This window comes from Leucoraja erinacea, chromosome 9, assembly GCF_028641065.1.
Source record: "Leucoraja erinacea ecotype New England chromosome 9, Leri_hhj_1, whole genome shotgun sequence".
NCBI classification, from domain to species: domain Eukaryota; kingdom Metazoa; phylum Chordata; class Chondrichthyes; order Rajiformes; family Rajidae; genus Leucoraja; species Leucoraja erinaceus.
In genome coordinates this window covers 27880025-27907166 of record NC_073385.1, presented here as the reverse complement: position 1 = coordinate 27907166, position 27142 = coordinate 27880025, and the positions used below count along the sequence as shown (strand labels likewise).

The 27142-nt window shown below is 44.7% G+C and overlaps 1 protein-coding gene across 9 annotated transcripts in view; it reads left to right on the top strand.

Moving 5' to 3' along the window:
* The window catches only part of nid2a (nidogen 2a (osteonidogen)), a 120962-nt gene that overhangs the window by 77353 nt on the left and 16467 nt on the right, over positions 1-27142 (top strand). For 6 of the 9 annotated variants that reach the window (XM_055640404.1, XM_055640409.1, XM_055640402.1 and 3 more), the window contains 7 exons: positions 9725-9964; positions 13914-14159; positions 17329-17568; positions 19152-19403; positions 22500-22742; positions 25868-26113; positions 26895-27140. In XM_055640404.1, the coding sequence (XP_055496379.1) occupies positions 9725-9964; positions 13914-14159; positions 17329-17568; positions 19152-19403; positions 22500-22742; positions 25868-26113; positions 26895-27140 (1713 nt within the window). The remainder of the gene's footprint in view (positions 1-9724; positions 9965-13913; positions 14160-17328; positions 17569-19151; positions 19404-22499; positions 22743-25867; positions 26114-26894; positions 27141-27142) is intronic. The other 3 variants (XM_055640405.1, XM_055640403.1, XM_055640406.1) reach the window with 3 other exon arrangements.

Sequence of the window (27142 nt, the reverse complement as noted above, 5' to 3'; positions counted from 1 at the left end):
GTGGGCTGAAGGGCCTTTTTCCATGCTGTATCTCTAAAGCTAAAACTGGTCTAAGTTTAGTATCATTGTACTGTCCCCAATGGTGTCAACAATCCATTTTTATTTCCCTATTATGTCTTTGCCATTAATTCACCATTTAGTCATATTTTCAAACTTGCTAAAAGTGTTTTATTTTTTCAAATACGGGGTGAAAAATATACCTGGCCAGTGGTTCTTGCCAGAGTGGACATCGACACACCTGCCACCTGCACTGACCCAGCCTAGACACAGAGGGCAGAGTCTTGTTGCAATCCAATGGCTGACTAGTAGCACCCATTGTCTGGGTATGGTGGGCAGGTCCCATCCCTATAATGCCTCAGAAAGCCTTTGACATGTTTCCTAGTTGATCCTGAGGCTTTCCCCACCTCTCAAGGTTGCAAGTAATTTTTATAGATGTTATGGGTTACTTTAATTCAGGGACATTTAAAATCTATCAAAATTAATGCAAAATTATACTCAATTTTCTTATTGAGTATAAGAGTCAGAAAGTCATGATGCAGCTTTACAGGACTTTGGTTAGGCCACTTTGGTGTATTGTGTACAGTATTGTTCACCCCCCCCCCCCCCCCTACGTGGAAAAGCTTTTCCCACTGAGAGTAGGGAAGATTCAAACAAGGGGACATGACATGAGAATTAAGGGACTGAAGTTTAGGGGTAACATGAGGGGGAACTTCTTTACTCAGAGAGTGGTAGCTGTGTGGAATGAGCTTCCAGTGAAGGTGGTGGAGGCAGGTTCGTTTTTATCATTTAAAAATAAATTGGATAGTTATATGGATGGGAAGGGAATGGAGGGTTATGGTCTGAGCGCAGGTATATGGGACTAGGGGAGATTATGTGTTCGGCACGGACTAGAAGGGTCGAGATGGCCTGTTTCCGTGCTGTAATGGTTATATGGTTATATGGTTATTGCAGGCAGGATGTGGAGGATTTAGAAAGGGAGCAGGGAGGTTTACCTGAATGATGCCTGGATTATGGGGAATTAGAGTGATAGTGCTGGCTCGAAGGACCGAATGGCCTACTCCTGCACCTATTTTCTGCGTTTCTCTGGAACATCAGCGGTTGCGGGGAGACATGATTAAAGTATATTAAATTATGAGAGGCAAAGGTAGAGTAGATAGTCACAATCTTTTTCTCAGAATGGAAAGATCAAATACTAGCAGCATAGCTTTAAGGTGTGAGGGGTAAAATTTAAAGAAGTTGTGTGGGGCACGCTTTTTAACCAGAGGGTGGTGAGGGCCTTGAGCACCCTGTCAGGGATGGTGGTTGAGGCCGATGCAATAATGGCGTTTAAGAGACTTCATGATAGGTACTTGAATGTGTAGGGAATGGAGTGTTATGTATTATATGCAGGCAGATAAGAGTTGGTCTTGGCATCATGTTCAGAACAGACATTGAGGGCTGAAGGGCCTATTCCTGTGCCTATTCCTCCGCCCTGTTTTGACGAATGCAATCAACCTGGCGTGCACAATCAAATAAGATCAAATAGAACAAGTTGTCCTACAACTTTAGGCTGTGCACGCCATACGCAAGAAGAAGAAGACAGTTTGGTTTTGCAACAGCTATGGCCAAGACTGCAAGAAATTGCAGAGAGTTGTGAATGTAGCATGGTCTATCACACAGACCAGACTCCCCACCATTGGGTTCATCTACATCTACACTTCACGCTTCCTCTGGAAAGCAGCCAAAATAATCATGGCTGTTTCATCCCAGCCATTCCCTCTTCCCCCCCTCTCCTGTTGGGCAGTAGACACAAAAGCTTGAAAGCACCTACCGGCAAATTCAGGATCAGATCTTTCCCTCTGTTATCAGACTACTGAACGGTCCTTCCATAAGCTAGGGTGCATCCTGATCTTCCAACCTACCTCATTATAGACGTCGCACTTCTTCCTCTGTAACTGTAACATTGCCATGCTGCAATGCTATATTCTGCATTCTGGCATTTTCTCATCACACTACCTGTTGTAGAGCTCTTGTGCTTATGTATAGCGTGATTGCACTCGTATAGTATGATTTGATTTATCTGGATAGCAGGCAAACAAAGCTTTTCTATGTATCTCGATACACGTAACAATAATGTCAATACCTCAATAGGGTCTTGGGTCATAGGTGGAACATAGATCAGTACAGCACAGGGATAGGCCCTTCAGCCCACCATATCAGTGCCAAACATGATGGCAAATTGAACTAATCTCCTCGACCTGCACGTAATCCGTATCCCCCCCCCATGCCCTGCATATCTATGTGCCTATCCGAAAGCCTCTCAAACGCCACTTTAGTGGATTTGCCCTGGCCCAGGATCTGAGACAGTTTTCCTCATGCAGCTGGGGAATCCCTACAGTACTAGGATTTTGTGCTGGACTTCTTGTGGCTCTGATGAGTGGAGTGAACAGCATGTTTTACTGCTAAAAGCAGCAGTTCTAACCGGAACTGGTAACAATAGTCCGAACGATGTGACCCAGTACATGATCAGGTCAGTGTAAATCTTTCAATTTCGAAAGAGACCTGAAGAAAGTGCAAAATAAAATCAATGATTTTTTTTTTCCTTTTGTACATATTGTTCCTGTTGGTGTTCCTGATCTATGCAGTTTTCACCTTTTGTATTCGGATATTTATTATCTTTCTTAGATTTATCTCATTTAATTTCCGTTGTTGCAAAATCTATGACCACATTTTATATTTCATGTCCAAATACAACCTGCACCACGAGGTTCATTTGAGACGGCATGGGCCAGTATGGCATACCGGCACCTCTAAAAAGTCAATCGCCATTATTATGTTTTCTGGCCACATAACATGTATGTTTATTAAAGATGCCTATCGGCACTTTTCTGTCTGCAAAATGTCAGACACAAAACAGTGACAACCAAGTAAAGTTCTCTACAATTGTACTTCATGCCACCATCATAGTTCCCTGCATTACTCTCTTCAAAGTTTAAAACACAAATTTCCAAAACTCAGAGCTATGCCTGCAACAAACTGTATGATAATTCTCTCTGGTTAAATGACTAAATCCTGTTGAATGCAGGTGTTTCCTTGGAAGTGATTGAACTTGGGATAAAGCAAGAAGATTGCCTGTGAAACGTATTGAGCAGAGTGGAAGTCCAAAACAGATCAGCCGGTAGTCTGCTGCTCTAAACAATGTGCGTCCTGGGATTGTGGCCAGGCACTGAGGTCAGGGACGTGCCTACGGATGTTATAGTTGGAGAAGTGGTCAAAACAATGTTATTTTTCATGGCAATTATAGATCTGCAGATTAGGAGTGAGGGAGAGAGAGGTTGTGTCTTTGGCAACTATTTTGCTTTGTGTCTGATGTATTTTTAATTTTATTTATTATACTTCCAGTGCTTTCATTTTGTTTTTAATTATTTACCAATATTTAAGAAGGCCAATGTATTAAATGTAATGGCAGAATTAAGAGAAGGGAAGCCTCAGGCCCAGCTTTGTCATCGATCAAAGCCTGTCAGGATTTCCATGCGTCAAGCCCCTACACCAGGCAAAGGTGGCTGTCTCTGTTGTTCAAAGAGACGTACAGCACAGAAATGGCCCTAATCATCCATGCTGATCAAGGTGCCCCTTCTAAGCTCATCCCATTTTCCCACGTTAAGCCCATTTCTCTCTAAACCTTTCCTATCAATGAATCTGTCCAAATATCTTTTAAATGTCGTTATTGTATCTGCCTGAACTACCTCCTCTGGCAGATCGTTCCATATAGATCCTTCCATGAAGAAGGGTTTCGACCCGAAATGTTGCCTATTTCCTTCGCTCCATAGATGCTGCCTCACCCGCTGAGTTTCTCCAGCATTTTTGCCTAAGTTCCATATACCCAATGTGTGAAAAAGCTGTCTCTCGGATTCCTATTAAATCGTTCCCCTCTCATCATAAATCTATGCCCTTTAGATGTTAATCCCACTATCCCAGGTAAAAAACTGTGCATTCACCTTGTCTATGCACCTCGTAATTTTGCACATCTCTATAAGATCATCCCTCAGCCTCCTGATCCTAGAAGTAAAGTTCTAGTCATAATCATAATAATACTAGCCAAGTATGTTTTGCAACATTCGAGGAATTTGATTTGCCATACAATCATACCTATAAAGAGCAATAAGACACGCAAATAAATTGTTAACATAAACATCCACCACAACGACTCCCCAACATTCCTCACTGTAATGAAAGGCAAAAAAAAGTTCTATCTTTTTCCCTTCTTTGTTTTCCCGTGGTCGAGGCACTCAAACCTTCCGTTGTCGGGGGGGATCTTAGTACCCGCAATATGCAGGGCGGCACTTGCGCACAACCATGAGATAGAAACATAGAAAATAGGTGCAGGAGTAGGCTATTCAATATGATCATGGCTGATCATCCAACTCAGTATCCTGTACCTGCCTTCTCTCCATACCCCCTGATCCCTTTAGACACAAGGGCCACATCTAACTCCCTCTTAAGTATAGCCAATGAACTGGCCTCAACTACCTTCTGTAGCAGAGAATTCCAGAGATTCACCACTCTCTGTGTGAAAAATGTTTTTTCTCATCCCGGTCCTAAAATATTTCCCCCTTATCCTTAAACTGTGACCCCTTGTTCTGGACTTCCCCAACATCGGTAACAATCTTCCTGCATCTAGCCTGTCCAGCCCCTTAAGAATTTTGTAAGTTTCTATAAGATCCCCCCTCAATCTTCTAAATTCTAGCGAGTGCAAGCCGAGTCTATCCAGTCTTTCTTCATATGAAAGTCCTGCCATCCCAGGAATCAGTCTGGTGAACCTTCTCTGTACTCCCTCTATGGCAAGAATGTCTTTCCTCAGATTAGGAGACCAAAACTGTACGCAATACTCCACGTGTGGTCTCACCAAGACCCTGTACAACTGCAGTAGAACCTCCCTGCTCCTATACGCAAATCCTTTTGGTATGAATGCTAACATACCATTCGCTTTCTTCACTGCCTGCTGCACCTGCATGCCTATTTTCAATGACTGGTGTACCATGACACCCAGGTCTCGTTGCATCTCCCCTTTTCTAATCGGCCACCATTCAGATAATAGTCTACTTTCCTGTTTTTGCCACTAAAGTGGATAACCTCACATTTATCCACATTATACTGCATCTGCCATGCATTTGCCCACTCATCCAGCCTATCCAAGTCACCTTGAAGCCTCCTAGCATCCTCCTCACAGCTAACACTGCCCCCCAGCTTCGTGTCATCCGCAAACTTGGAGATGTTGCATTCAATTCCCTCGTCCAAATCATTAATATATATTGTAAATAGCTGGGGTCCCAGCACTGAGCCTTGCGATACCCCACTAGTCACTGCCTGCCATTCTGAAAAGGACCCGTTTACTCCTACTCTTTGCTTCCTGTCTGCCAGCCAGTTCTCTATCCACATCAATACTGAACCCCCAATGCCATGTGCTTTAAGTTTGTATACTAATCTCTTATGTGGGACCTTGTCGACTTGTCGAAAGCCTTCTGACTTGTCGAAAGCCTTCTGAAAGTCCAGATATAACACATCCACTGGTTCTCCCTTATCCACTCTACTAGTTACATCCGCGAAACATGACCGATGATGTGCTGGCCATGGTTGTGCGCATGTGCAGGGAGTGGATGTGCAGGCCGTGGCAGTGCGCATGTGTAAGGCGGCCGGCGGTGCCGGTGGATGAGGAGTGAGCAGAGAGTGGAGACCCGGCGGCCCGGACATGGATGGCGGGCGGAGACGGCGAGTGACAGAGAGAGAGATAGAGATGGGGGCCCGCTCAGAAGTGAACGATAGGTGTCCCGGGTGCTTTCCAAGCCGAGCAAAATGGCATGGCTCTTAGGTTGCCCGGCGGGATTTTAGGTCGCCATTGGCACCCGGGCAACAGTTAATTTTGAGCCCTGGGAAATATTAATTGAAGACCTCCTGTCGCTCCACATTTGTCTTTGAATAGTCATATTTTCTCTCTCTAGTTACTTTCTTTCCACAATGTACAAAATCCCTGGATTCTTTGTAATCTTATTTGCCAAAGCTATCTCATACCCTCTTTTGCCCAATTGATTTATTTCTTAAGTAATCTCCTCAATCCTTTATACTCCTTCAGGGATACACTTCATCCCAGCTGCCTATACCTGACCCATGCCTTTTTTTATGACCAGAACCACAATATATCGTCATCGAGGGTTCCCTGCTCCTACAGATCTTGCCCTTCACTCTAGCAGGAACGCACAGGCCTTGAACTCTTGCTATCTAAGTTTTTCAAAAATCTCAGACTTACCAAACATCCCTTTGCCTATTTCATTTAAATCTTGCAAGCTCAAGTTTATTGCCATGTGCATGAGTGCTAAATGGTGAGGTACAAGTGCAGTGCAAATCTTGCTTGTAGCAGCATCATAGACACACAAACTCAGACAAACACAGGTAAAACTAATTATACATAAATTACACAAACTTCTAAAATAAAACAGACTGGACACTCATGCCTTTCTGATTCGTATACTGAATAAGTGCAAATCATAATTAGAGAATGAAAATAAAATAAGTCTGTAGTCGGAAGATGGGCCACGATGTTCCATAGTCGGTGTAGAATTAGGGGTGTTCCTCAGTGATGGGAGCAGATAGGAGAAAGACAGTAGGACGGGGGAACTTGGGGCAGTCAATGGAAGTGGCTTGAGAGCAGTCAGTGTTACAGTCGAAGAAGTACTGAAAGTACTGTCGTGTAAGAAGGTAGATAAATCTCCAGGGCCTGATCAGATATATCCGAGGACATTGCGGGAAACTAGAGAAGGAATTGTGGGAATTTAAATTTATGAGTTGTCCTTAAATACAGGAGAGGTGCCGGAAGACTGGAGGGTGGCAAATGTTGTGCCTTTTTTCAAGAAGGGCTGCAAGGAAAATGAATGAATGAATGAATAACCTTTAATAATCCTTTACAGGAAATTACAGTGCCACAACAGCTTCAAGACAGACATAACACCACACATTTCAACAGATATCTTCAATACATAATAAGTTAAAATTTTTGTGCATTATAAAACCTTATAGCAGCTGGTATACAAGACTTCCTATGTCTCTCCGTTTTGCACATTGGTGCAATCAGTCTCTGACTGAAGATGCTGCACTTGATCACCTTCAGGGCGTGGAGTGGGTGAGTGGGGTTGGTCATTATTGAGCCTAGTTTTTTCAGAGTTCTGGCCTCTGCCACCTGCTTGACCGTTAGTTGCTCTGCCCCAACCACTGAGCCGGCCTTCCTGATCAGCTTATCCAGTCTGTTTTGCTGGGAACTATAGGCTGGTGAGCTTAACATCTGTAGTTGGAAAGTTACTAGAGAATATTCTGATGGATACAGTATACAGGCATTCGGATGGGCAAGGGCTGATTAGGGATAGTCAGCATGGTTTTGTACATGGGATGTCGTGTCTCACAAATTTGATTTTTTTTTTTGAAGACATGACCAAAAAGGTTGATGAGGGCAGAGCTGTAGATGTTGTGTACATGGATTTCAGTAAGGCATTCGACAAGGTTCCGCAAAGTAGGCAGCTCTGGAAGGTTAGATCGCATGGGATCCAAGGAGAGATAGCTGAATGGGTATCAAATTGGCTCCATGGAAGAATGCAAAGGGTGATGGTGGAAGGTTGCTTCTTGGACAGGAGGCCTGTGACTAGTGGTGTGCTTCAGGGTTTGGTGTTGGGCCAGTTACTGTTTGACATCTACATCAATGATTTGGATGAGAACAAATGGGGCAAGATTAGCAAGTTTGCCGATGATACAAAAGTGAGTGGTTTTGCAGATAGTGAAGATGGTTGTGAAAGATTGCAGCAGGATCTCGATCAATTGGTTAGGTGGTCTGAGGAATGGTTGATGGAATTTAACACAGAGAAGTGTGAGGTTTTGCATTTTGGGACGCCAAACGAGGGCAAGACCTACATAGTAAATGGTAGGACTCTGGGTAGTGTTGTAGAGCAGAGGGATCTAGGAGTACAGGTGCATGCTTCCTTGAAGGTCTAGTCGCATGTGGATAAGGTGGTCAAAAAGGCCCTTGGCACATTGGCCTTCATCAATCAGAGTATTGAGTATAGAAGTTGGGAGGTCATGTTGCAGTTGTATAAGATGTTGGTGAGACTGCATTTAGAATATTGTGTTCAGTTTTGGGCACCATGTTATAGGAAAAATATTGTCGAGCTTGAAAGGGTTCAGAAAACGTTTACAAGGATGTTGCCAGGACTAGAGGGTGTGAGCTATAGGGAGAATTTGAGTAGGCTGGGTCTCTACGCCATGGAGTGCAGGAGGATGAGGGGTGATCTTATCGAGGTGTACTAAATCATGAGAGGAATGGATCGGGTAATCCAGTGTCCACGATGAGGTAGGTTGGACGATCAGGACTACACCCATTATGAGAAACTCATTCAGGAGCCTGAGAACAGCGGGGAAGAAGCTGTTCCTGAATTTGGTGGTACATACTTTCAAGATGTTATACCTTCTGCCCAATGGAAGATGGGAGAAGAACAAATGACTGGGGTGGAAAAGGACCATGATTAGGTTGGTTGCAATCCCGAGGTAGCATGTGGTTTTGAAAATGGGGCATCTGGTCTGGTATCTTAAAACTATTGGAACTATGATCACTAGTTGTTCACTGACACCCCAGTCAATTGTCCTGCTCTATTTCCCAAGAGTAGGTCAGACTTTACCCTCTCCCCAAAGCCTGTCGTTTGAGTGAAGAGTGTAGAGGACCAGCATGGTAGATCTTCCACATCTGACCTGGTCAACAAAGTCCTACGTGATCAGCCTGTCTGTATCTAAAGCCTTTTGTTTGATGACGGGAGGACTATAAAAGCAGCTGAATACACCATGAGATTGGTATTTAATTTTTTTAATCAAGTCACGAGTCAAGAGAGTTTATTGTCATGTGTCCCAGATTGGACAATGAAATTCTTGCTTTGCTTCAGCACAACAGAATATACTAGGCATGAATATAGAACACATCAGTGTGTCCATATACCATTATATAAATATATACACACATCAATAAATAAGCAGATAAAGTGCAAATAAACAGATAATGGTCTATTAATGTTCAGAGATTTGTTTCAGTTGAGTTTAATAGCCTGATGGTTGTGGGGAAGCAGTTATTCCTGAACCTGGACATTGCAGTCTTCAGGCTCCTGTACCTTCTACCTGAAGGTAGCAGGGAGATGAGTGTGTGGCCAGGATGGTGTGGGTCCTTGATGATGCTGCCAGCCTTTTTGAGGCAGCGACTGCGATAGATCCCCTCAATGGAAGGGAGGTCAGAGCCGATGATGGACTGGGCAGTGTTTACTACTTTTTGTAGTCTTTTCCGCTCCTGGGCGCTCTAGTTGCCGATCCAAACCACGATGCAACCGGTCAGCATGCTCTCTACTGTGCACCTGTAGAAGTTAGAGAGTCCTCCTTGATATACTGGCTCTCCGTAATCTTCTCAGGAAGTAGAGGCACTTATGGGCTTTCATTATAATTGCATCAGTGTTCTCGGACCAGGAGAGATCTTCAGAAATTTGCACGCCCATGAATTTGAAGCTCTTGACCCTCTCCACCATCGACCCGTTGATATAAACGTGACTGTGTGTCCCCATACTACCCCTTCCAAAGTCAGTTTGTTCCGTGGTTTTGCTGGCGTTGACTCGTCCCCATCAGTGATACGTCCCACAACCGGTTCACAATCAATCTCTCTCTGTTTAATTAGAAACCAACGAGCATCCAACGACTGCTTGTGAACAGCAACGACAGAGACTGCAAGCGATAATGAGCCTGCGTGGGCCGCTTGTTGGACTCCACATCCCTCAGTGTGACGAAGAAGGGAACTTCAGGCCGATGCAATGCCACAGCAGCACAGGCCACTGCTGGTGTGTGCACGAAAACGGGCAGGAAGTGCAAGGGACTCGGACGGAACCAGGAACTGGTCAACCGCGTTGTGGGACGACAGGTCAGTCTAGGTTATAATTAACAAACTCAACTGCTGTTGCAAAAATTGCCTCCACAGTGATTTCTGTGTTAGTGATCCGGGGGAAGCTGTTGTCTCGAGGGCCTGAGGTGTAAGAAAAGGTTGGCAAGCTGGGACTTTATTCATTGGAGTGCAGGAGGCTTATGGGTGTTCTTAGAGATGTCTATAAAATTGTGCTTCTACAGTTTGAAGAATGGTCTCGACCCAAAATGTCGACCCAAACAGTCCATGTCCTCCAGTGATGCTGTCTGATCCACCGCGTTGCACCAGAATTTTGCATAATTTGGATGGGGTGAATGCATAGGCTTTTCCCAAGATTGGGTAATCAAGAATTGGAAGGTATAGGTTTAAGATGCAAAGGGAAAAAAATTATAGGAACCTGATGGGCAACTTTGTCACACATAGGTCATAGGTATAAGGAATGAGTTGCCAGAGGAAGTGGTTGAGGCAGGCACAATAACAACAGTTAAAATGCATTTGGACAGTTTGATGGATAGTAAAGGATTTAGAGAGATATGAATAAAATGGTAGCTACTGGAACTAGCTTAGATGGGGCATCTTGGTTGGCATGGAGGAGGTGGGCCCAAGGAAGGGCCTGTTACGGTGTGTATGATTCCGTGACTCCAAAAAGACGACCGATTATGGTAATAGTGAAGATGGACACAATGTGCTGGAGTAACTGAGCGGGTCCCTGGAGAAAAAGGGATGTGTGATGTTTTGGGTCGGGGCTCTTCTTGATGTCTGTTGAAGTGTGTACTCTCAGTGTGAGGCCGCTGTTAGACGTGCAAGTGTTTGTTATGCTGGTATGTTCAGATGCTAATTGAGAGTTACGGCACTAACAGTGGCCTCCTGAGTGGAGTGCTGCATAGCTCCTGGGACCTCACCCTGCTCTGATGCATCATTCCTGCTCTAGATTGACTGGTGAGGGTCAGTGATAGGAGGATACCTCATCTATCAGGAAAGCAACAATGAACTATATACACTGGCAGTCTCGTCCCTGCTAGTCTAGTCCCTGCTCTCTGACTATTCTGAGATCTATTAAACCATGCCACCAGAAGGAAGAGTATAGGAGTAAAGAGGTCCTTCTGCTGTTTCACAGGACCCTTGTGGGACCAAATCTGGAGTATTGTGTGCAATTGTAGTCTCCTAATTTGAGGAAGGACATCCTTTCTATTGAGGCAGTGCAGCGTATGTTCACGAGGTTAATCCCCAGGATGGTAGGACTGTCATATGAGGAAAGATTGGGAAGAGTGGGCTTGTATTCACTGGAATTTAGAAGGATGAGAGGGAATCGTATAGAGACGTATTAAATTATAGAAGGACTGGACAAGCTAGATGCAGGAAAAATATTCCCAATGATGGGGGAGTCCAGAACCAGGGGCCACAGTCTATCAATAAAGGGGAGGCCGTTTAAAACTGAGATGAGAACAAAACGTTTTCATCCAGAGAGTTGTGAATTTGTGGAATTCTCTGCCACAGAAGGCAGTGGAGGCTAATTCACTGGATGAATTTAAAAGAGTTAGATAGAGCTCTAGGGGCTAGCGGAATCAAGGGATATTGGGAGAAGGCAGGCACGGCTTAGTGATTGTGGATGATCAGCCATGGTCGCAATGAATGGCGGTGCTGGCTCGAAGAGTCAAATGGCTTCCTCCTGCACCTATTTTCTATGTTTCTAACACACATGGGTTTAAAAAGTTCAGTGAGGTGTAATTTAACAAACCTGGATCACTTTGAACTTTTCTCAGAGTCAGTCATGCAGCATGGTAACAGGCGCCCTGACCCAACTCCTCCCTGCCAACCAAAATGCCCCATCTAAGCTAGTCCCATTTGCCTGTGTTTGGCAAATGAAGCTCAGCAACGGTGTCTTTAGTGTTTGCGTCACATTTAAGAGCTGGGGTTTGACATTCAGACAGATATAGGATGGCTTTAGAGGGCTAGGGACCAAATGCAGGCAATTGGGATTAGCCCAGTATGCCAACTTGGATGGAAACGGGGCTGAAGGAGTGTACAGGTCAATTACTCTGACACCATCAATACCACAGGATCAATTTATCATCTGCAATATTGACAGCAAACACTTCACCTGCATTAGTAAATAACTCGTAAATGCCACATCTAGAGTCATTGAAGATAGACACAAAATGCTGGAGTAACTCAGCAAGACAGGCAGTATCTCTGGAGAGAAGGAGTACGTGACGTTTCAGGATTGAGACCCTTACTTCAGGCTGAGAGTCAGAGGAAAGGGAAACGAGAGATATAGACGGCACTATAGAGAGAGATATAGAACAAAGAAGTGAAAGATATGCAAAAACGTAACGATGGTCAAGGAAGCGGTCCATTGTTAGCTGTGGGCTGGGTGAAAACGAGAGAGTTCAACTACCTTGTCCATACTGATCAATTTGTGGACTATTCGGCATTATCCTGCATTTGGCCCATAGCTCTCTAAACCCATTGTATCCATACTTCTGTCCAAATCTATCATCTCTATCTATATACTTTTAAAACTCTGTGCGTCCGTGCGTGCGTGTGTGATTTTGCCTGTGAAACATATCTCCTCGTAAACCAGATGCCGAAACGGGGAAATATTTACATATTTGAGTAGAGATTTTCCTTGTGATTTTAGAAATCCAATCCTCTGTGCATTTGGTACATTTTCCTGACTATTTTATTAAAATTGTTGACTAATCTGACCTTTTTTTAAAAAATCTGACCGCTGCCCAGGTGCTGACGTTACAATAACAGTGACATTTTTACATCTTCTGGTAGAAATTTTTCTTATGATTTCAAAAATCCAATCCTCTATAAATTTGGTCCATAATTTCCCAAGATATTTACTAAAATTTATCACCAAACTGACATTTAAAAAAAATATTAAGGTTGCCCAGCTGCTGACCTCACAATGCCTTTCCTCGTTTTCCTCGTGACCCCCCCCCCCCCCCCCCCCCCCCCCCCCCCGCCGCTCTGGATTAATGCACCAGCTGTCAACGCGCATGCGCAGTTTTTTCAACGAGGTACGTTAGCCCTCCCCCCCCCCCCCCCCCCATTCTACAAAAAGCGCGCAGATGGATCGAGAAAGTTCTGCAGCAACACTGCGCTCCGCTATAGGATCTTTGTTCTGCTCAATCACAGGGTCAGAGGCACTCACGTGCTGAAGCTTGTCTGCGCTGACCGTGCAGCTTATGAAGCCATCCCCCCGCCCACCCGCTCACTCACCTGCCGTTTTCCAGAGAGTCAAGCCGGTGCTGTCTCTCTCTGCTGTTCGCAGGCCACTCACTCGCCCCCCCCCCCCCCCCCCCCCCCCCCCCCCCCCCCCCCTCTCTCCCTCCCTCCTCCTTCCCCTCCCTCCTCCTCTCTACCCAACCTCCTCCCCGTGTCCACGGCCCAATCCTCTGTAACGCTAGCGGAATCTTTTGGCAGTCAAGCTGATCAATCTGGAAAACTATATGTCTTTGGAGTATGAGAGGAAACCGGAGGTCCTGGAGAAAGCCCAGGCAGGTCTCGTGGAGAACATACAAACTCCGTACAGTATGTACCCATAGTCAGGTCTCTAGCAGTATAAGGCAGCAACTCTTCCACTGTGCCACCATGCCTGCCCTAATTTGCCCCTGAGATTTCTCTTAAATCTTTTCCCTCTCACCTTAAGCCTGTGCCCTCTAGTTGTTGATTTCTCTACCCTGCTGGGGAAGTCAGTGATTGTTCACTTTATCCATGCCCCTCATCTTGGGCACCTCAATAAAGTCACCATCAAAGCACAATGCTGTGGCATAGATACTCAATGGAAAACCAGGCTCCAGTGGAATGGGTCCGTTTCCCCACACAAAGCCACCTCAAATTGCACTTATTTAAGAACAGCAGGATTATGTCCACTTTGAAAAAAACTGCATTTGTATTATTGACTATTTCAACAGCAGGTTTGTGTTTGTTTGTTCAGGAGCCAGTGAGCAGCCAAAGTCTGCCTGTGAGCAGCAGAGGTATCGGTTAGAAGCAGAGGTGAGGCTGCGTGGGTCTCAGCCGCTTGTGGGACACCACATCCCTCAGTGTGATGAAGAAGGGAACTTCAGGCCGATGCAATGCCACAGCAGCACAGGCCACTGCTGGTGTGTGTACGAAAACGGGCAGGAAGTCCCAGGGAGCCGTACACTACCTGGGACAGCTCAACCACGCTGTGGGACGACAGGTCAGTTACCATTATAATTAAATGAAATGACCACTGTTGTGGCAAACATGAGGAGTTCAAAGAGACTTTAATTATTGTTGTAGTGAGGCTCTTGTGTTCTGCGTAGAAGTTGATTAGCATGATAATGAATGATTCAGGCAGCAGTTATCTCTTAAGCCCCTGTCCCACTTACGTGTCCCTGGCATGCTAATTACACAACCTTGTAGTCGCGTTGAGCCGCGACGGTCCTGCGAAGGTCGCGCGCGACCATGCGTCCGCAGAGCCGTCTGGAGCGCGTGACGTCATTTGAAGATGGACACAAAATGCAGGAGTAACTCAGCGGACCGGCAGCATCTCTGGAGAGAAGCAATGGGTGACGTTTCGGGTCGAGACTCTTTTTCAGTCTGAAAGAAGGGTCTTGATCCGAAGAGTCACCCATTCCTTCTCTCCAGTGATGCTGCCGCTCCCGCTGAGTTACTCCAGCATTTTGTGTCTATCTTCAATTTTCTTGGCCCATTCGTTGCGTCGCGCCAGGGTCTTAGGCCTGTCCCACTTTGGCCATCAGTTACGCGATAGGCCGGTGGCGCGCGAAGATTTTGTTCGCTACAAAATTTCGGAGCGCCGCGCGATACTGCGCACAACTCCATACCCCTCCGGCGCTTCTCAGTGGGACCGGCCCCGCGCGGCCACACGATGCCCGTGCGCCTCAACCCGACGACGAGGTCGAGTAATTTGCATGCCAAGGACACGTAAGTGGGACAGGGCCTTTACGCTTGCAAAGTGCTTCTAACTACTGGTTAAAGTTGAACGACAGATACTTGTCTACATCTACATTGAAAAGATCTGGTTCTTCTGACGGTTTCCCCTATCCTATCTGCGATCTATTGTAAACTCTTTTGGAATACCTCTTGCATTCTTTGCATCTATAGAGTGCCCTTTTCCACTGCTGTTCCTCCGATTTGCGCTTTTTCATCAAAATAATTCACCTCTTACTCAAAGTTTCAAACGTTACAAAATGATATATTCCTTTAGCCCGTGGGTCAGAAATGTATCTGTGGTCAGTGAATGGTGTAGCAAAACAATGTCAGAATTGTCAGATGGAACATTTAGATCTTAAAGAATGAACACCCCTCAAAATAAATTGTTCTTCTTATTTCAATGGTCCCGTTTCTGTATTTCTCTTGTTTCTAATTGAATATTTTCTGTATTTCTTATATTTTTCCTCTGGCAACGAACCCGTGACTTAAAATCATTGAATTTCAATTCAAATTGTCTTCCCAGTCACAAGATAAGGACAGAATGTACTGTGTAATCACATTGCCAAACAAATTCCTTTCACTTACAAACCAGGATGGAAATGTTGCCACATCCCCTTCACAATGAACACTCAATAAAAAAACTTTGTACCGAGAAGACCTTCTTAAAATCTAAAGCAGTGGCAGTGATGCTTGTAATCAAATGTAGACCATGGGTTGAAAATATAATCTTTGTTGAGTAGCATTACTGGGTAGCACAATTACAAATATTGTGTGAAATTGTCATGGGAGAGGAGCAGAGTAAGTCCATTGGGCCATCGTCTACTCCGCCATTCAATCATCACTGATCTATCTCTCCCTCCTAATCCCATTTTCCTGCCTTCTACCCATAACCTCTGACACCCATACTAATCAAGTATCTATCTATCTCTGCCTTAAATATATCCATTAACTTGGCCTCCAGAGCCTCCTATGACAAAGAGTTCCACAGATTCACCACCATCTGTCTAATTCCTCCTCATCTCCTTCCTAAAGTAATGTCCTTTAATTTTGAGGCTATCTAAACATGACTAAAGCTCTGATCTTGTTATCTTCCGGTTTGGCGGTCTTTCTATTTGCGCAAAAAACGGTTTGTGATGGCGCTGTGATTTTTCACCAGTTCACTCAATGTTCTCCTGTGCTGTGAGTGCGTCAAGGTTTGTTCCGATCGGTTGAATGTTGTAAAAGTTAGCGAGGTTAAAATTCTTAAAAACCGCGCATGCGCAGATCGATCACTTCTCCTGCCAGTCAGCACCGCACGGATTAGTCTCTTCCCGCACTCCCCAGGACGGTCCGCCCCTTCCTGCGCCATCACGTCTTTACTGGAGCTGAGGATGGCCGGCGTAGGTTTCCAACCGGACCCAAGCAGCTCCACCCTGCCCTGCCTCAAGCAGCAAGCAGCAGCCCAGCACAGCCCAGCGTGGGAAACCTAGCCCAGTCCAAGGTCGGAGATGTTGCCAAATGTAAAGGGGAGACTCTGATCCTGGTGGAAGAGAACAATCAGCGACCAGCGCCCGCAGTGAGTCCCCATCGCAACGCTAATTACAGCCTCTACCCCGTCTGGTCCCCCTCGCTGGCTCCTCCCCCTCCCCCGTGAAGCCCCCCTCCCCCCATGGCTCTTCCCCTGTCTTTTCACCAAGCTCACTCCCTGCTGCCCACACACCCCTCTCCCCTCACACCCCACCCCCCCCCTGCCCACACCCCCCCACCACATCCCGCCAACCCCCTCCCACCACCCACATACACACCTACCCCCACCCCACCGCCCCTGCCACATTCCCCCCACACCACCCTCTCCCCCCCTACACCTCCCCATCCACACACACCCCTCCTCCCATCCCACCCCACCCCCCTCCACACATCCCACTTCCCTCCCCTCCTCCACTCCCACAGATGAAGAGGGGGAGTGAGTGCTCGGGGATGAGGGGAAATGAGCTGTGCATGCGCAGTTAGGGGCTATGGGTGAGTGGTGGAATATTGTGTTGGGGAATGGGTTGCGTTGGGGGATCAGGCCTCCCGTGTGACTGGGACCCAACGGGTCCCACTTTGTCTAATGAACTCTAGTCCTAGACTCTCCCACTAGTGGAAAAAGCCTCTCCACATCCACTCTATCCAAACTCTTCTCTATTCGGTAAGTTTCAATGAGGTTCCCCCTCATCCTCCTAAACTCCAGCGAGTACAGGTCCTGTTCCAAGGGGTGTGCTCTGCAGAATATGTGCAATATATGAACTAAGATGTTCGGTGTCTTTTGCTGCATTCATTTAATACACCTCTGAAGTTGCATTAGAAATAATAACAAACTTTGGCCACTCTGGATACACAAGAAGTTTCATTAATCGCTTTGAGAGATTTCAACTTTATTTGGTGATTGTTTCCAAACCGTTTTGTTTCATCAGCAGCTGATGAGCAGCCAAAGTCAGCCTGTGAGCAGCACAGGGAGCGGATGGAAGCAGAGGTGAGCCTGCGTGGGCCAATTGTTGGACTCCACATCCCTCAGTGTGACGAAGAAGGGAACTTCAGGCCGATGCAATGCCAGAGCAGCACAGGCCACTGCTGGTGTGTGTACGAAAATGGGCAGGAAGTGCAAGGGACCAGGACACCACCTGGAACCACTCAACCGCGTTGTGGGCCGACAGGTCAGTATTTGAGGGTAAATTTTCAATACTGTGGGGGGAAAAGGAAAAGTTCAAATATTTGTTCATTGGAAAATCTAACTAAAAATTTGGTGAAGCACCTTCACATTTCCCATAAATGTATGACCACGCTTGGAGTACTGGGAACAGTTCTGGTTGCCCAGCTATAGGATGGAAGTCATTGATTTGGAAAGGATGCAGAAGAGATTCACCTGGATGTTCCCTGGGCTTGCAGGCTTGAGCTATTAAAAAAAACGATATATTTGTTTTTCCTCCCACAAATATGTAATATGTGATTCTGTTCCATTCCGTTTTGTAGTGTTTTTGCACAAACCGCAAGCATTGTCACGTTTCATTTCACTGCACATCTCATATGTGTATGTGACGAATAAACTTGACTTGACATAGGGAAAGGATGGGACATTTTTCTGTGGAACGTAGGAAGCTGAGGAGTTACTGTATTGAGGTGTATAGATTGTGCATGATATGGTTAAAGTATATACTCACAGTCTTTTTCCTTGAGTAGAAGATTCTAAAACAAGAGGGCATAGGCTTGAGAGGAGTAAGATTTAAGAGGGACCTCAGGGACAACCTTTCACTCAGAGGGTCGTCCATATCTGGAATGTCCTGCCAGTGGAAGTAATACAAGTGGACACAATTAGGATTTTTAGAAGACATTTAGACAGAAATGTGGATAAGAAGTTTTTAGCGGCTATGGGCCAAATGCAGGCAAATGGGACGAGTCCAATATACCAACTTGGTTAGTGGGGACAAGATGGGCCAAGGGGCCTGATTCCATGTTCTACTGCTCCTTGACTCCATGACTATAAAAGCTGACTATCATGGAAGCAATTGGCTTTGGCATATAATATCACATTTAATTACAAACGGCCTACAAGTAGTTGGCTTTGAACTGAAGGTAATCTTGGTTTAAAATAACTCCTTTAACTACCTTAGCTTGCTGCTCAAAGCTCTGGTGCTTTCTAGATTATATCTCTATCCAACCTCCTTCCCATCTCTCAAAGGTTACTTTTACTGCCAAACAATATCCATATCTTTTCCCCTGTGGTTTCCTTGGTTTCTTCGTGTTCTGAATTAAATTGAACATTAACTTAAAGTTTCTGCTTTGTAAATGTTTTTGATATTTTCCACAATAATTCATAAACAGACGCAACCAGCAGATGCTCAGTGGAAGGGATAAAAATCGAGAAACGATGATAAGACCAATAAGTTATTTTTATTTAAATTCCTTCCATTTAAATATTCCATCTTCATTTCCCTCCTTGCCAATTGAATCATCAAATGTTTCAAATGTGTTTTTTCCATTCGTGTTTTTGTTGTTCTAATAATTCCTCAAGTCTTTACGGTAATTAAAAAGAATCGTAAATGATCAAGGATTGCGTCCTGAACGGCCATCAGTTGAAAACAGAATATGTGATGTCTGCAGGGTTATTCCAGGGATTCAGATGGATTGAATCGATAAATTAGTAGATTACATGGATTGCATTGGGAGGGGGTATAAAGAAAGAGCATTACAAGGGCTAATTTTAGTGATTGTTTTTGGCTTTGAATCATTTCACAACTAGTTTCAGAAAGCAATGAACGCCCTAAAACTGCGTGTGAAGAGCAACAACAGAGATTGCAAATGGAGATGAGGGCATATGGACCTGAACCATTGCTGGGACACCACATCCCTCAGTGTGACGAAGAAGGGAACTTCAGGCTGATGCAATGCCACAGCAGCACAGGCCACTGCTGGTGTGTGTACGAAAACGGACAGGAAGTCCCAAACACCAGGACACCACCAGGAACAGCTCAACCGCACTGTGACTTGTCAGGTGACTAGTCAATACTCCATTCAACCAATGCATCGTGTATTTTAGAAAAACAGAAGATGTTGTGGTATTAGTTAATGAGGATGGTGCCAGGACTTGAGGGGATGAGAAGTTGAGCAGGCTAGAAATATGTTCCTTGGAATGCAAGAGACTGAGGGTTATGTATAGAGGTGTATAAAATCATGAGAGGAATAGATAAGATGAATGCCAGGGTAGGATCATAGGTTTAAGGTGAGAGGGGAAGGTTGAATAGGAACCCCAGGAGCAACGTTTCTGTACAGAGGGTGGAGGTATATGGAACGAGCTGCTAGAGGATGTAATTGAAGTAGGTACCATAACAACATTTAAAATACACTTGGAAAGATAGGAAAGGTTTAGAGCAAGGGTTCTCAACCTGGGGTAAATTTACCCCAATTTCGCCTACCCAGGGCGTACATTTGTTGATTCTGGATTTGTACATATTTTTTCTCATTGACTGACTGTGTTTGGTTCTGGTATACCGGTATCTGTTCATCATTAGTTGTTCATAAATAAGTGAAATAACATTGTCGTACTTTAAAGTTGCCAGGGGTAAATGGGACGAAAAAGGCATTTAGGCCAAACACACGCAAATGGGACTAGTTTAGATGGGGCATTTTGGTTGTCAGGGAGGAGTTGAGCGAGGGCACCTGTTACCATGCTGCATGACACTGACTCTGAGAAAAGTTCAAAGTGATTTCCAGGTTTGTTAAATTACACCTATGTCACTGAACTTTTTAAACCCATGTGTGTTTGAGGGAAGCTGTTCAGCGAAACTGTTCATTTGTACTCTTGTGACTATGAAGTGCTTGTCCCTGTCATTGGATTTGAGTTGTGACATTCTTAACTTTTCTGCCTCCAAATGTCCAGTTCCCATTAGATATTTTGCTAAACTACACAGTGTCTCATTTTGTCGATCAGCTCAGAATACTTCTCATATACTGATCCACCGCTGTTTGTCTTTCTTGTTATCAATGAAGTAGGTATTTACTAAGAATATCAACCTTGGAAAGAGTGTTCAAGCTCATGAAAACTGATTCAGTCCTTGAACGCTACATAGCACGAACCACAGCAACTATGATCTTCCATAGACTGTGTCTTCTGTTTCACTATGAGACACTTTGGTTTTACACTGGAATGGTTATCTGGTATTACTGATTATTATTTACTATCTGTGTGTGATTGCATTTATGGGCCTGTTAGGCTGCAGCAAGTAAGAATGTCATTATTCTGTCACTGTTACATATAATGATTAAACACTCTTGATTCTTTGACTTAATTTTTATATTGCATCAGTGGGCACACTGAGTAATGGATAAAACATTTTTTTAAATGTCATCAGAAAATGAGACCAACTTTATTTTTTCGTGAGTTCCATGATATTAACCTTATTGAATATTACCTTCCTTGCATTATTCGTATTCTGTAATGCATTTGTGTAAAAACTAATTACAATTCAAACTTACTCTAATCACATTATAATATGTAAATGTCCTTCATAAATCACATTTCACTAAACAAGATCCAGTTACGAAGCAGGATAAACTTCTGCAGGGTTCTGTTGCTGTAACAGTCCCTACAAATATTTCTCAAAGTTAAATTAATCTGCGAAGACATCCTAAATATGAACTTTATTAAGTGTTGAAAACATGAACACTGTTTCATACATTTGTATATGTAATCATGAAAGAATACCAATCAGTTGGAGATAATGTGCTAAGTATCTGACTCAAGTTGTATTGCGTTTTGAAGTCAATGCTTTCGGACTGTTCAGAGTCCATGCACAGTGTGCTCGAGATGAAACACAACTGATCCACCAGACCTGCAAATCTTTGTAATACTTTCAAAGCCAGTTTATTTATTCCTTGATCCATAGCCAACAGATCCCTCAAATCAGCCTAACAGTGTACCAAAAACAGATGGAAATGGAGGTGAGCCCATTTGGATCTCAACTTTTATTGAACTCTATGTATCTCAAATTAGTTAAAAACTGGCTGATCCTGGGTGGCAAAGTGGTAGAGTTACTGCCTTACAGTGCCAGAGACCCGGGTTCAAGCCTGACTATGGAGTACAGAGTTTGGATGTCCCGGTGCCCTCCCACACTACAAAGAACTATAGGTTAATTTGAAGATTAATGGCCTTCTGTAAATTGCCTCTAGTGTGTAGGATAGAATTAGTGCACGGGTGATATCTGGTTGGTGCGGACTCATGCACACCCTTTAAAACTACAACTAAAAAACTAATTCTGTAATACTTCCTCAAAATATCTCCAAAGTATCATTTAGTGGAAAATAAATTGCAGATATAATGTTAAATATTTTCAGAAGCCATGTAGCAGTTGAAGGTACTAACCTTTGATGAGAATAAGTAATGATATAATTTGGATCAAACTAAATGCATTTGTCAAGAATATCAGATGAATAGTCATATAAAAGCATGTTGTGCTTAGGCGAATTACCTTGTCCTTCCCTAATAAATGGACTGATGACAATTTATATAGAGTGAGACATCAAGAGTGTTTCCTTGTCATATGTACCGGCAACTGAACAATTAAATGTTTAGTTGCAGCATTATAACTGCCCCCTGAATGCAATAACATGCAGATGAATGTATAATAATCAATGACACAATAAATTAATAACCATAATATGAGGTGATCGTAATAGTGCAAAACTAGTCCATTGAACAACCAACGAAACAGTCCATAGATCATAGTTGCTGAGGTTAATGTTTTGTAGTTTGCAAGAGTCTGATGGTTGTTGGGATGAAGTTCGTGAACGAAGAGGTCACGGTTTTCAGGCTCCTGTACCTGCTTCCTGAGATGAGAGTGTGCCCAGGGTGGTGTGGGTCCTTGAGCTGGCTACCGTTTTGAGTCAGGGTCTCCTATAGATCAAAGATAGACACAAAAAGCTATAGTAACTCAACGGGTCCAGCATCTCTGGAGCAAAGGAATAGGTGACGTTTCAGGTTGAGACCCTTCTTCAGACACATCTTCTATAGATCATTTTGATAGTGGGGAGGTTAGGCTGTGATGTGACCAGTCAGTCTGCTTTATTAATCAATCTTATTTTGAATGATCAGCAACCAATGAACGTCCCCAGACTGATTGTGAGGAGCAGCGAGAGAGACTGCAAGCAGAGATGAGCCGGCATGGATCTCAGCGACTGGGACTCCACATCCCTCAGTGTGATGAAGCAGGGAGGTTCAGGACTATCCAATGTCACGGCAGCACAGGCCACTGCTGGTGTGTGAACGAAAATGGGCGTGAGATTCCAGGAACCAGGACCCCACCAGGAACTGGTCAAATACGCTGTGGGTCAGCAGGTCAGTCGGTACTTTCATAGTCAAAGAGTGATACAGAGTGGAAACAGGTCCTTCGGTCCAACTTGCCCACATCGGCCAACATGTCCCAGCTACACTAGTCCCACCTGCCTGCGCTTGATCCATCTATCTATATTTAAAACTCTGTGTGTCTGGCTGTGTGTGTTTCTGACTTGTGGCTGCCAGCCTTTGATTCGTTGCTACGCCAACACCCCACCCACAAACGCCCTGATTTTTTTCCATTTCGGTAGAGATTTCACTTTTCATTCCAAGTGTCCACTCCTGATTAAATTTTGTTGTGTTTATGTACACATTTTTAATAAAATCCTACTCCCCCCACTCACTCATTTTGTCGCCTCCTGCTGGCCAGCGACCATAACGGCTGCCTGGCGCCCGCATCTCACCTCAAAGACGCCATTTAAAAACAGCCGCATTGCTGATTCCTGAGCTGCTTGAGTTGGAGGGCCACGTCTCCCGTGGGGGCTACGGGTAGGGAACGGCTGCATTGGGGGAGCATACCCAACGGGTCTGCACTTGGTCTAGTATCCCTCTAAACCTTTCTTATCCATGTACATGTCTAACTGTTTCTTAAACATTGGGATAGTCCCAGCTTCAACTACCTCTTCTGGCAGCTTGTTCCATACACCCACCACCCTTTGTGAGAAAAAGTTATCCCTCAGATTCCTATTAATTCTTTTCCCCTTCACCCCTGGTCCTTGATTCCCCTACTCTGGGCAAGAGACCCCTGCTCTCCGAGGAATAGAGACCCAGCCTACTCATCCTCTCCCTATAGCTCACACCCTCTAGTCCTGGCAACATCCTCGTAAAGGTTTAATTCAGCAAAATTGGTTGTTAGTGGTAGATGTATGGTAGAGTGTAGTCTGTCAGTCGTAATGATCTCCCACCATCTGGTTTAGTTTAGTGCGGACATAGAAACATAGAAATTAGGTGCAGGAGTAGGCCATTCGGCCCTTCGAGCCTGCACCGCCATTTAATATGATCATGGCTGATCATCCAACTCAGTATCCCGTACCTGCCTTCTCTCCATACCCTCTGATCCCCTTGGCCACAAGGGCCACATCTAACTCTCTCTTAAATATAGCCAATGAACTGGCCTCAACTACCCTCTGTGGCAGAGAGTTCCAGAGATTCACCACTCTCTGTGTGAAAAAAGTTCTCCTCATCTCGGTTTTAAAGGATTTCCCCCTTATCCTTAAGCTGTGACCCCTTGTCCTGGACTTCCCCAACATCGGGAACAATCTTCCTGCATCTAGCCTGTCCACCCCCTTAAGAATTTTGTAAGTTTCTATAAGATCCCCTCTCAATCTCCTAATTTCTAGAAAGTATAAACCAAGTCTATCCAGTCTTTCTTCATAGTCCTGACATCCCAGGAATCAGTCTGGTGAACCTTCTCTGCACTCCCTCTATGGCAATAATGTCCTTCCTCAGATTTGGAGACCAAAACTGCAACAATACTCCAGGTGTGGTCTCACCAAGACCCTATACAACTGCAGTAGAACCTCCCTGCTCCTATACTCAAATCCTCTTGCTATGAAAGCCAACATGCCATTCGCTTTCTTTACTGCCTGCTGCACCTGCATGCCTACCTTCAATGACTGGTGTACCATGACACCCAGGTCTCGCTGCATCTCCCCCTTTCCCAATCGGCCACCTTTGTAATCTGCTTTCCCGTTTTTGCCACAAAATGGATAACCTCACATTTATCCACATTAAACTGCATTATTTGTCACCCAGCCTATCCGTCACCTTGCAGTCTCCTAGCATCCTCCTCACACCTAACACTGCCCCCCAGCTTAGTGTCATCCGCAAACTTGGAGATATTGCCTTCAATTCCCTCATCCAGATCATTAATATATATTGTAAATAGCTGGGGTCCCAGTACTGAGCCTTGCGGTACCCCACTAGTCACTGCCTGCCAAGGACACAGGCCCTTCAGCCCACCGAGTCCACGCTGACAAGTGATCCCCGTACACTAACACTATCCTACCCACCAGGGACAACTTACAATCTTTACCGAAGCCAATTAACCTACAAACCTGTACGTCTTTGGAGTGTGGGAGGAAACTGGAGCACCCGGGTAAAACCCACGGTGAATGCAGAGACTCTTTTTTTCCCAGGATAGAGGAATCAGGAACTAGAGTGCGTAGGTTTAAGATAGAGGGGAACATTTTAATAGAAACCTGAAGGCTAGCTTTTTCACACAGATGGAACGAGCTGTCATAGATTGTAGATTGTCGTTGAGGCAGATCCAATTAAACTATTTAAAAGACACGGACAGGTTTGTGGATAGGAAGGATATTGGCCAGATTCAGGCTAATGGGAATAGCTTAGGGTGGGCATCATGGTCAGCATGGACAAATTGGGCTGAAGAACCTGTTTCTGTGCTGAATGACTCCCACCTATTTCAGAATGTTTGGGAAATTATACTGATCTCTTTTCTCCGCTGCTGTTTCTCTGTTTTCTTTGAACTTTTTTAATGTGAATTGACAACTTGTTCCTTAAGGGCCTGCCCCACTTGGGCATCATTTGCACGTTACGCAGATAGCGCGTGAAGAATTTGTACATACCAAAATCCTGGGGCACCACGCATCACTGCCTACGTCACCATGAACCATGCGTGTGTAATGTGCACCATGCGTGTGTAATGTGCACCATGCGTGTGTAATGTGCACCATGCGTGCATCACGTGCGTGGCAGGATGATTTGCTGACATTGCTATGATTCTGCAGTGAACCAAACTGAATGATTTTTACATAAATGTTTCGAGCCAGTTTCTTACCTCAGCAACTATGATCTAGATAGATCTAGATAGACTCTACGAGATAAATCCGCCATGATTGATTGGCGGAGTAGACTTGATGGGCAGAATTCTGCTCCTATCACATGATCTTATGATGATCTGCTATGGACTTGATTTTGTTTGCACCTTGAATTTAGGTTTTGCACTAGTATTGTTGATTTTTAATTCATTGTATTGTATAATATCTGTGTTATGCGTTTACGGGCCAACTTGCGTAAACTGCAGCAAGTGAGCGTTTCATTGTTCTGTTGTCAGCGTATATATGATGATTAAGCACTCTTGATTGTGCCCTTTCTTTCCTGATTAGAACAAATTGAACAGCCCAAGAATGCCTGTGCTCGACACCATGAGCAAGTGCAAAGGGAATTGAGCGAGCATGGATCTGATCCTCCCGTTGGGGTCTACATTCCCCAGTGTGATGAAGAAGGGAACTACCAGGAAATGCAATGCCACAGCAGCACCGGTTACTGCTGGTGTGTGGACGTAGAGGGGCTGGAAGTTCCTGGGACCAGCAGAGGTCCTGGCAGGGGTCTACCACGCTGTGGGCAGACTGGTCAGTCAGAGTTAGAATTAATTCACTGATGTTGCGTTACCGGTGCTTTCATTGCGACGGCATGTTGGTGCATCTAATGGTTAAAAACTAAATTTTCAAAACTTTCGAATTTTTATTATAACAAATATTTAAATATTAAAGCTGAGTATAGAAGATGGGACATTATGTGAGTTGAACAAAGTGTTGGTGAGGCCGCATTTGGAGTATTGTGTTCAGTTTCGGTCATGAAGATTTATGATGACGTTGCCAGGACTTAAGGAACAGAAGCAAAAGTTTACATTTTGTGGTTTTGGAAGAATAAAAAATATTCAGAGAGGGGCAAAGATTCTTTACATGGAGATTGGTGAGTGCCTTGGAATGCGCTGCCAGAGCCGGTAGTGGAGGCAAACACAAAAATGGCATTTAAGAGGCTTTTAGATGGGCACAGGGATAAGCAGGGAATAGAGGGATATGGATCACGGCAGGAAGAGGTGATTAGTTTAACTTAGCATCGTGATCAGGACAGACGTTGTGGGCCCGTTCCTAGTCTGTACTTTTTTATATTCTATGTTATATTTAACAGACACTTGGACAAGTAAATGGATAGGAAAGGTTTAGAGGGATATAGACCAAACTCAGGCAAATGGGACTAGCCTAGATGGGACGTCTTGCTTGATAGGGACAAGTTGGACTGAAGAACATGTGTTATAAGACTCTATCATTGTGGATGTAGAAATGTCATGCTGAAGATTTTTATTTCTGCTGGTTAGAAATGCATGGCGTTTTTTTTTCAATTAATCAGCACCGATGGAGGCTCCAAAAGCGCCTTGTGCCGAGCAGCGGGATCAGCTGCAAGAGGAGCTCAGCATCCACAGAGCTCGCCCCGCTGTGGGAGTGTATGTCCCTCAGTGTGATGCCCTTGGCAACTTCAAACCTCTGCAGTGCCATGACAGCACCAGCCAGTGCTGGTGTGTGGATGAACTGGGCCGAGAAATCCCTGGGACCAGGACCCTTCCTGGCAGCGACCAGCCAAGATGTGGGCTGCCAGGT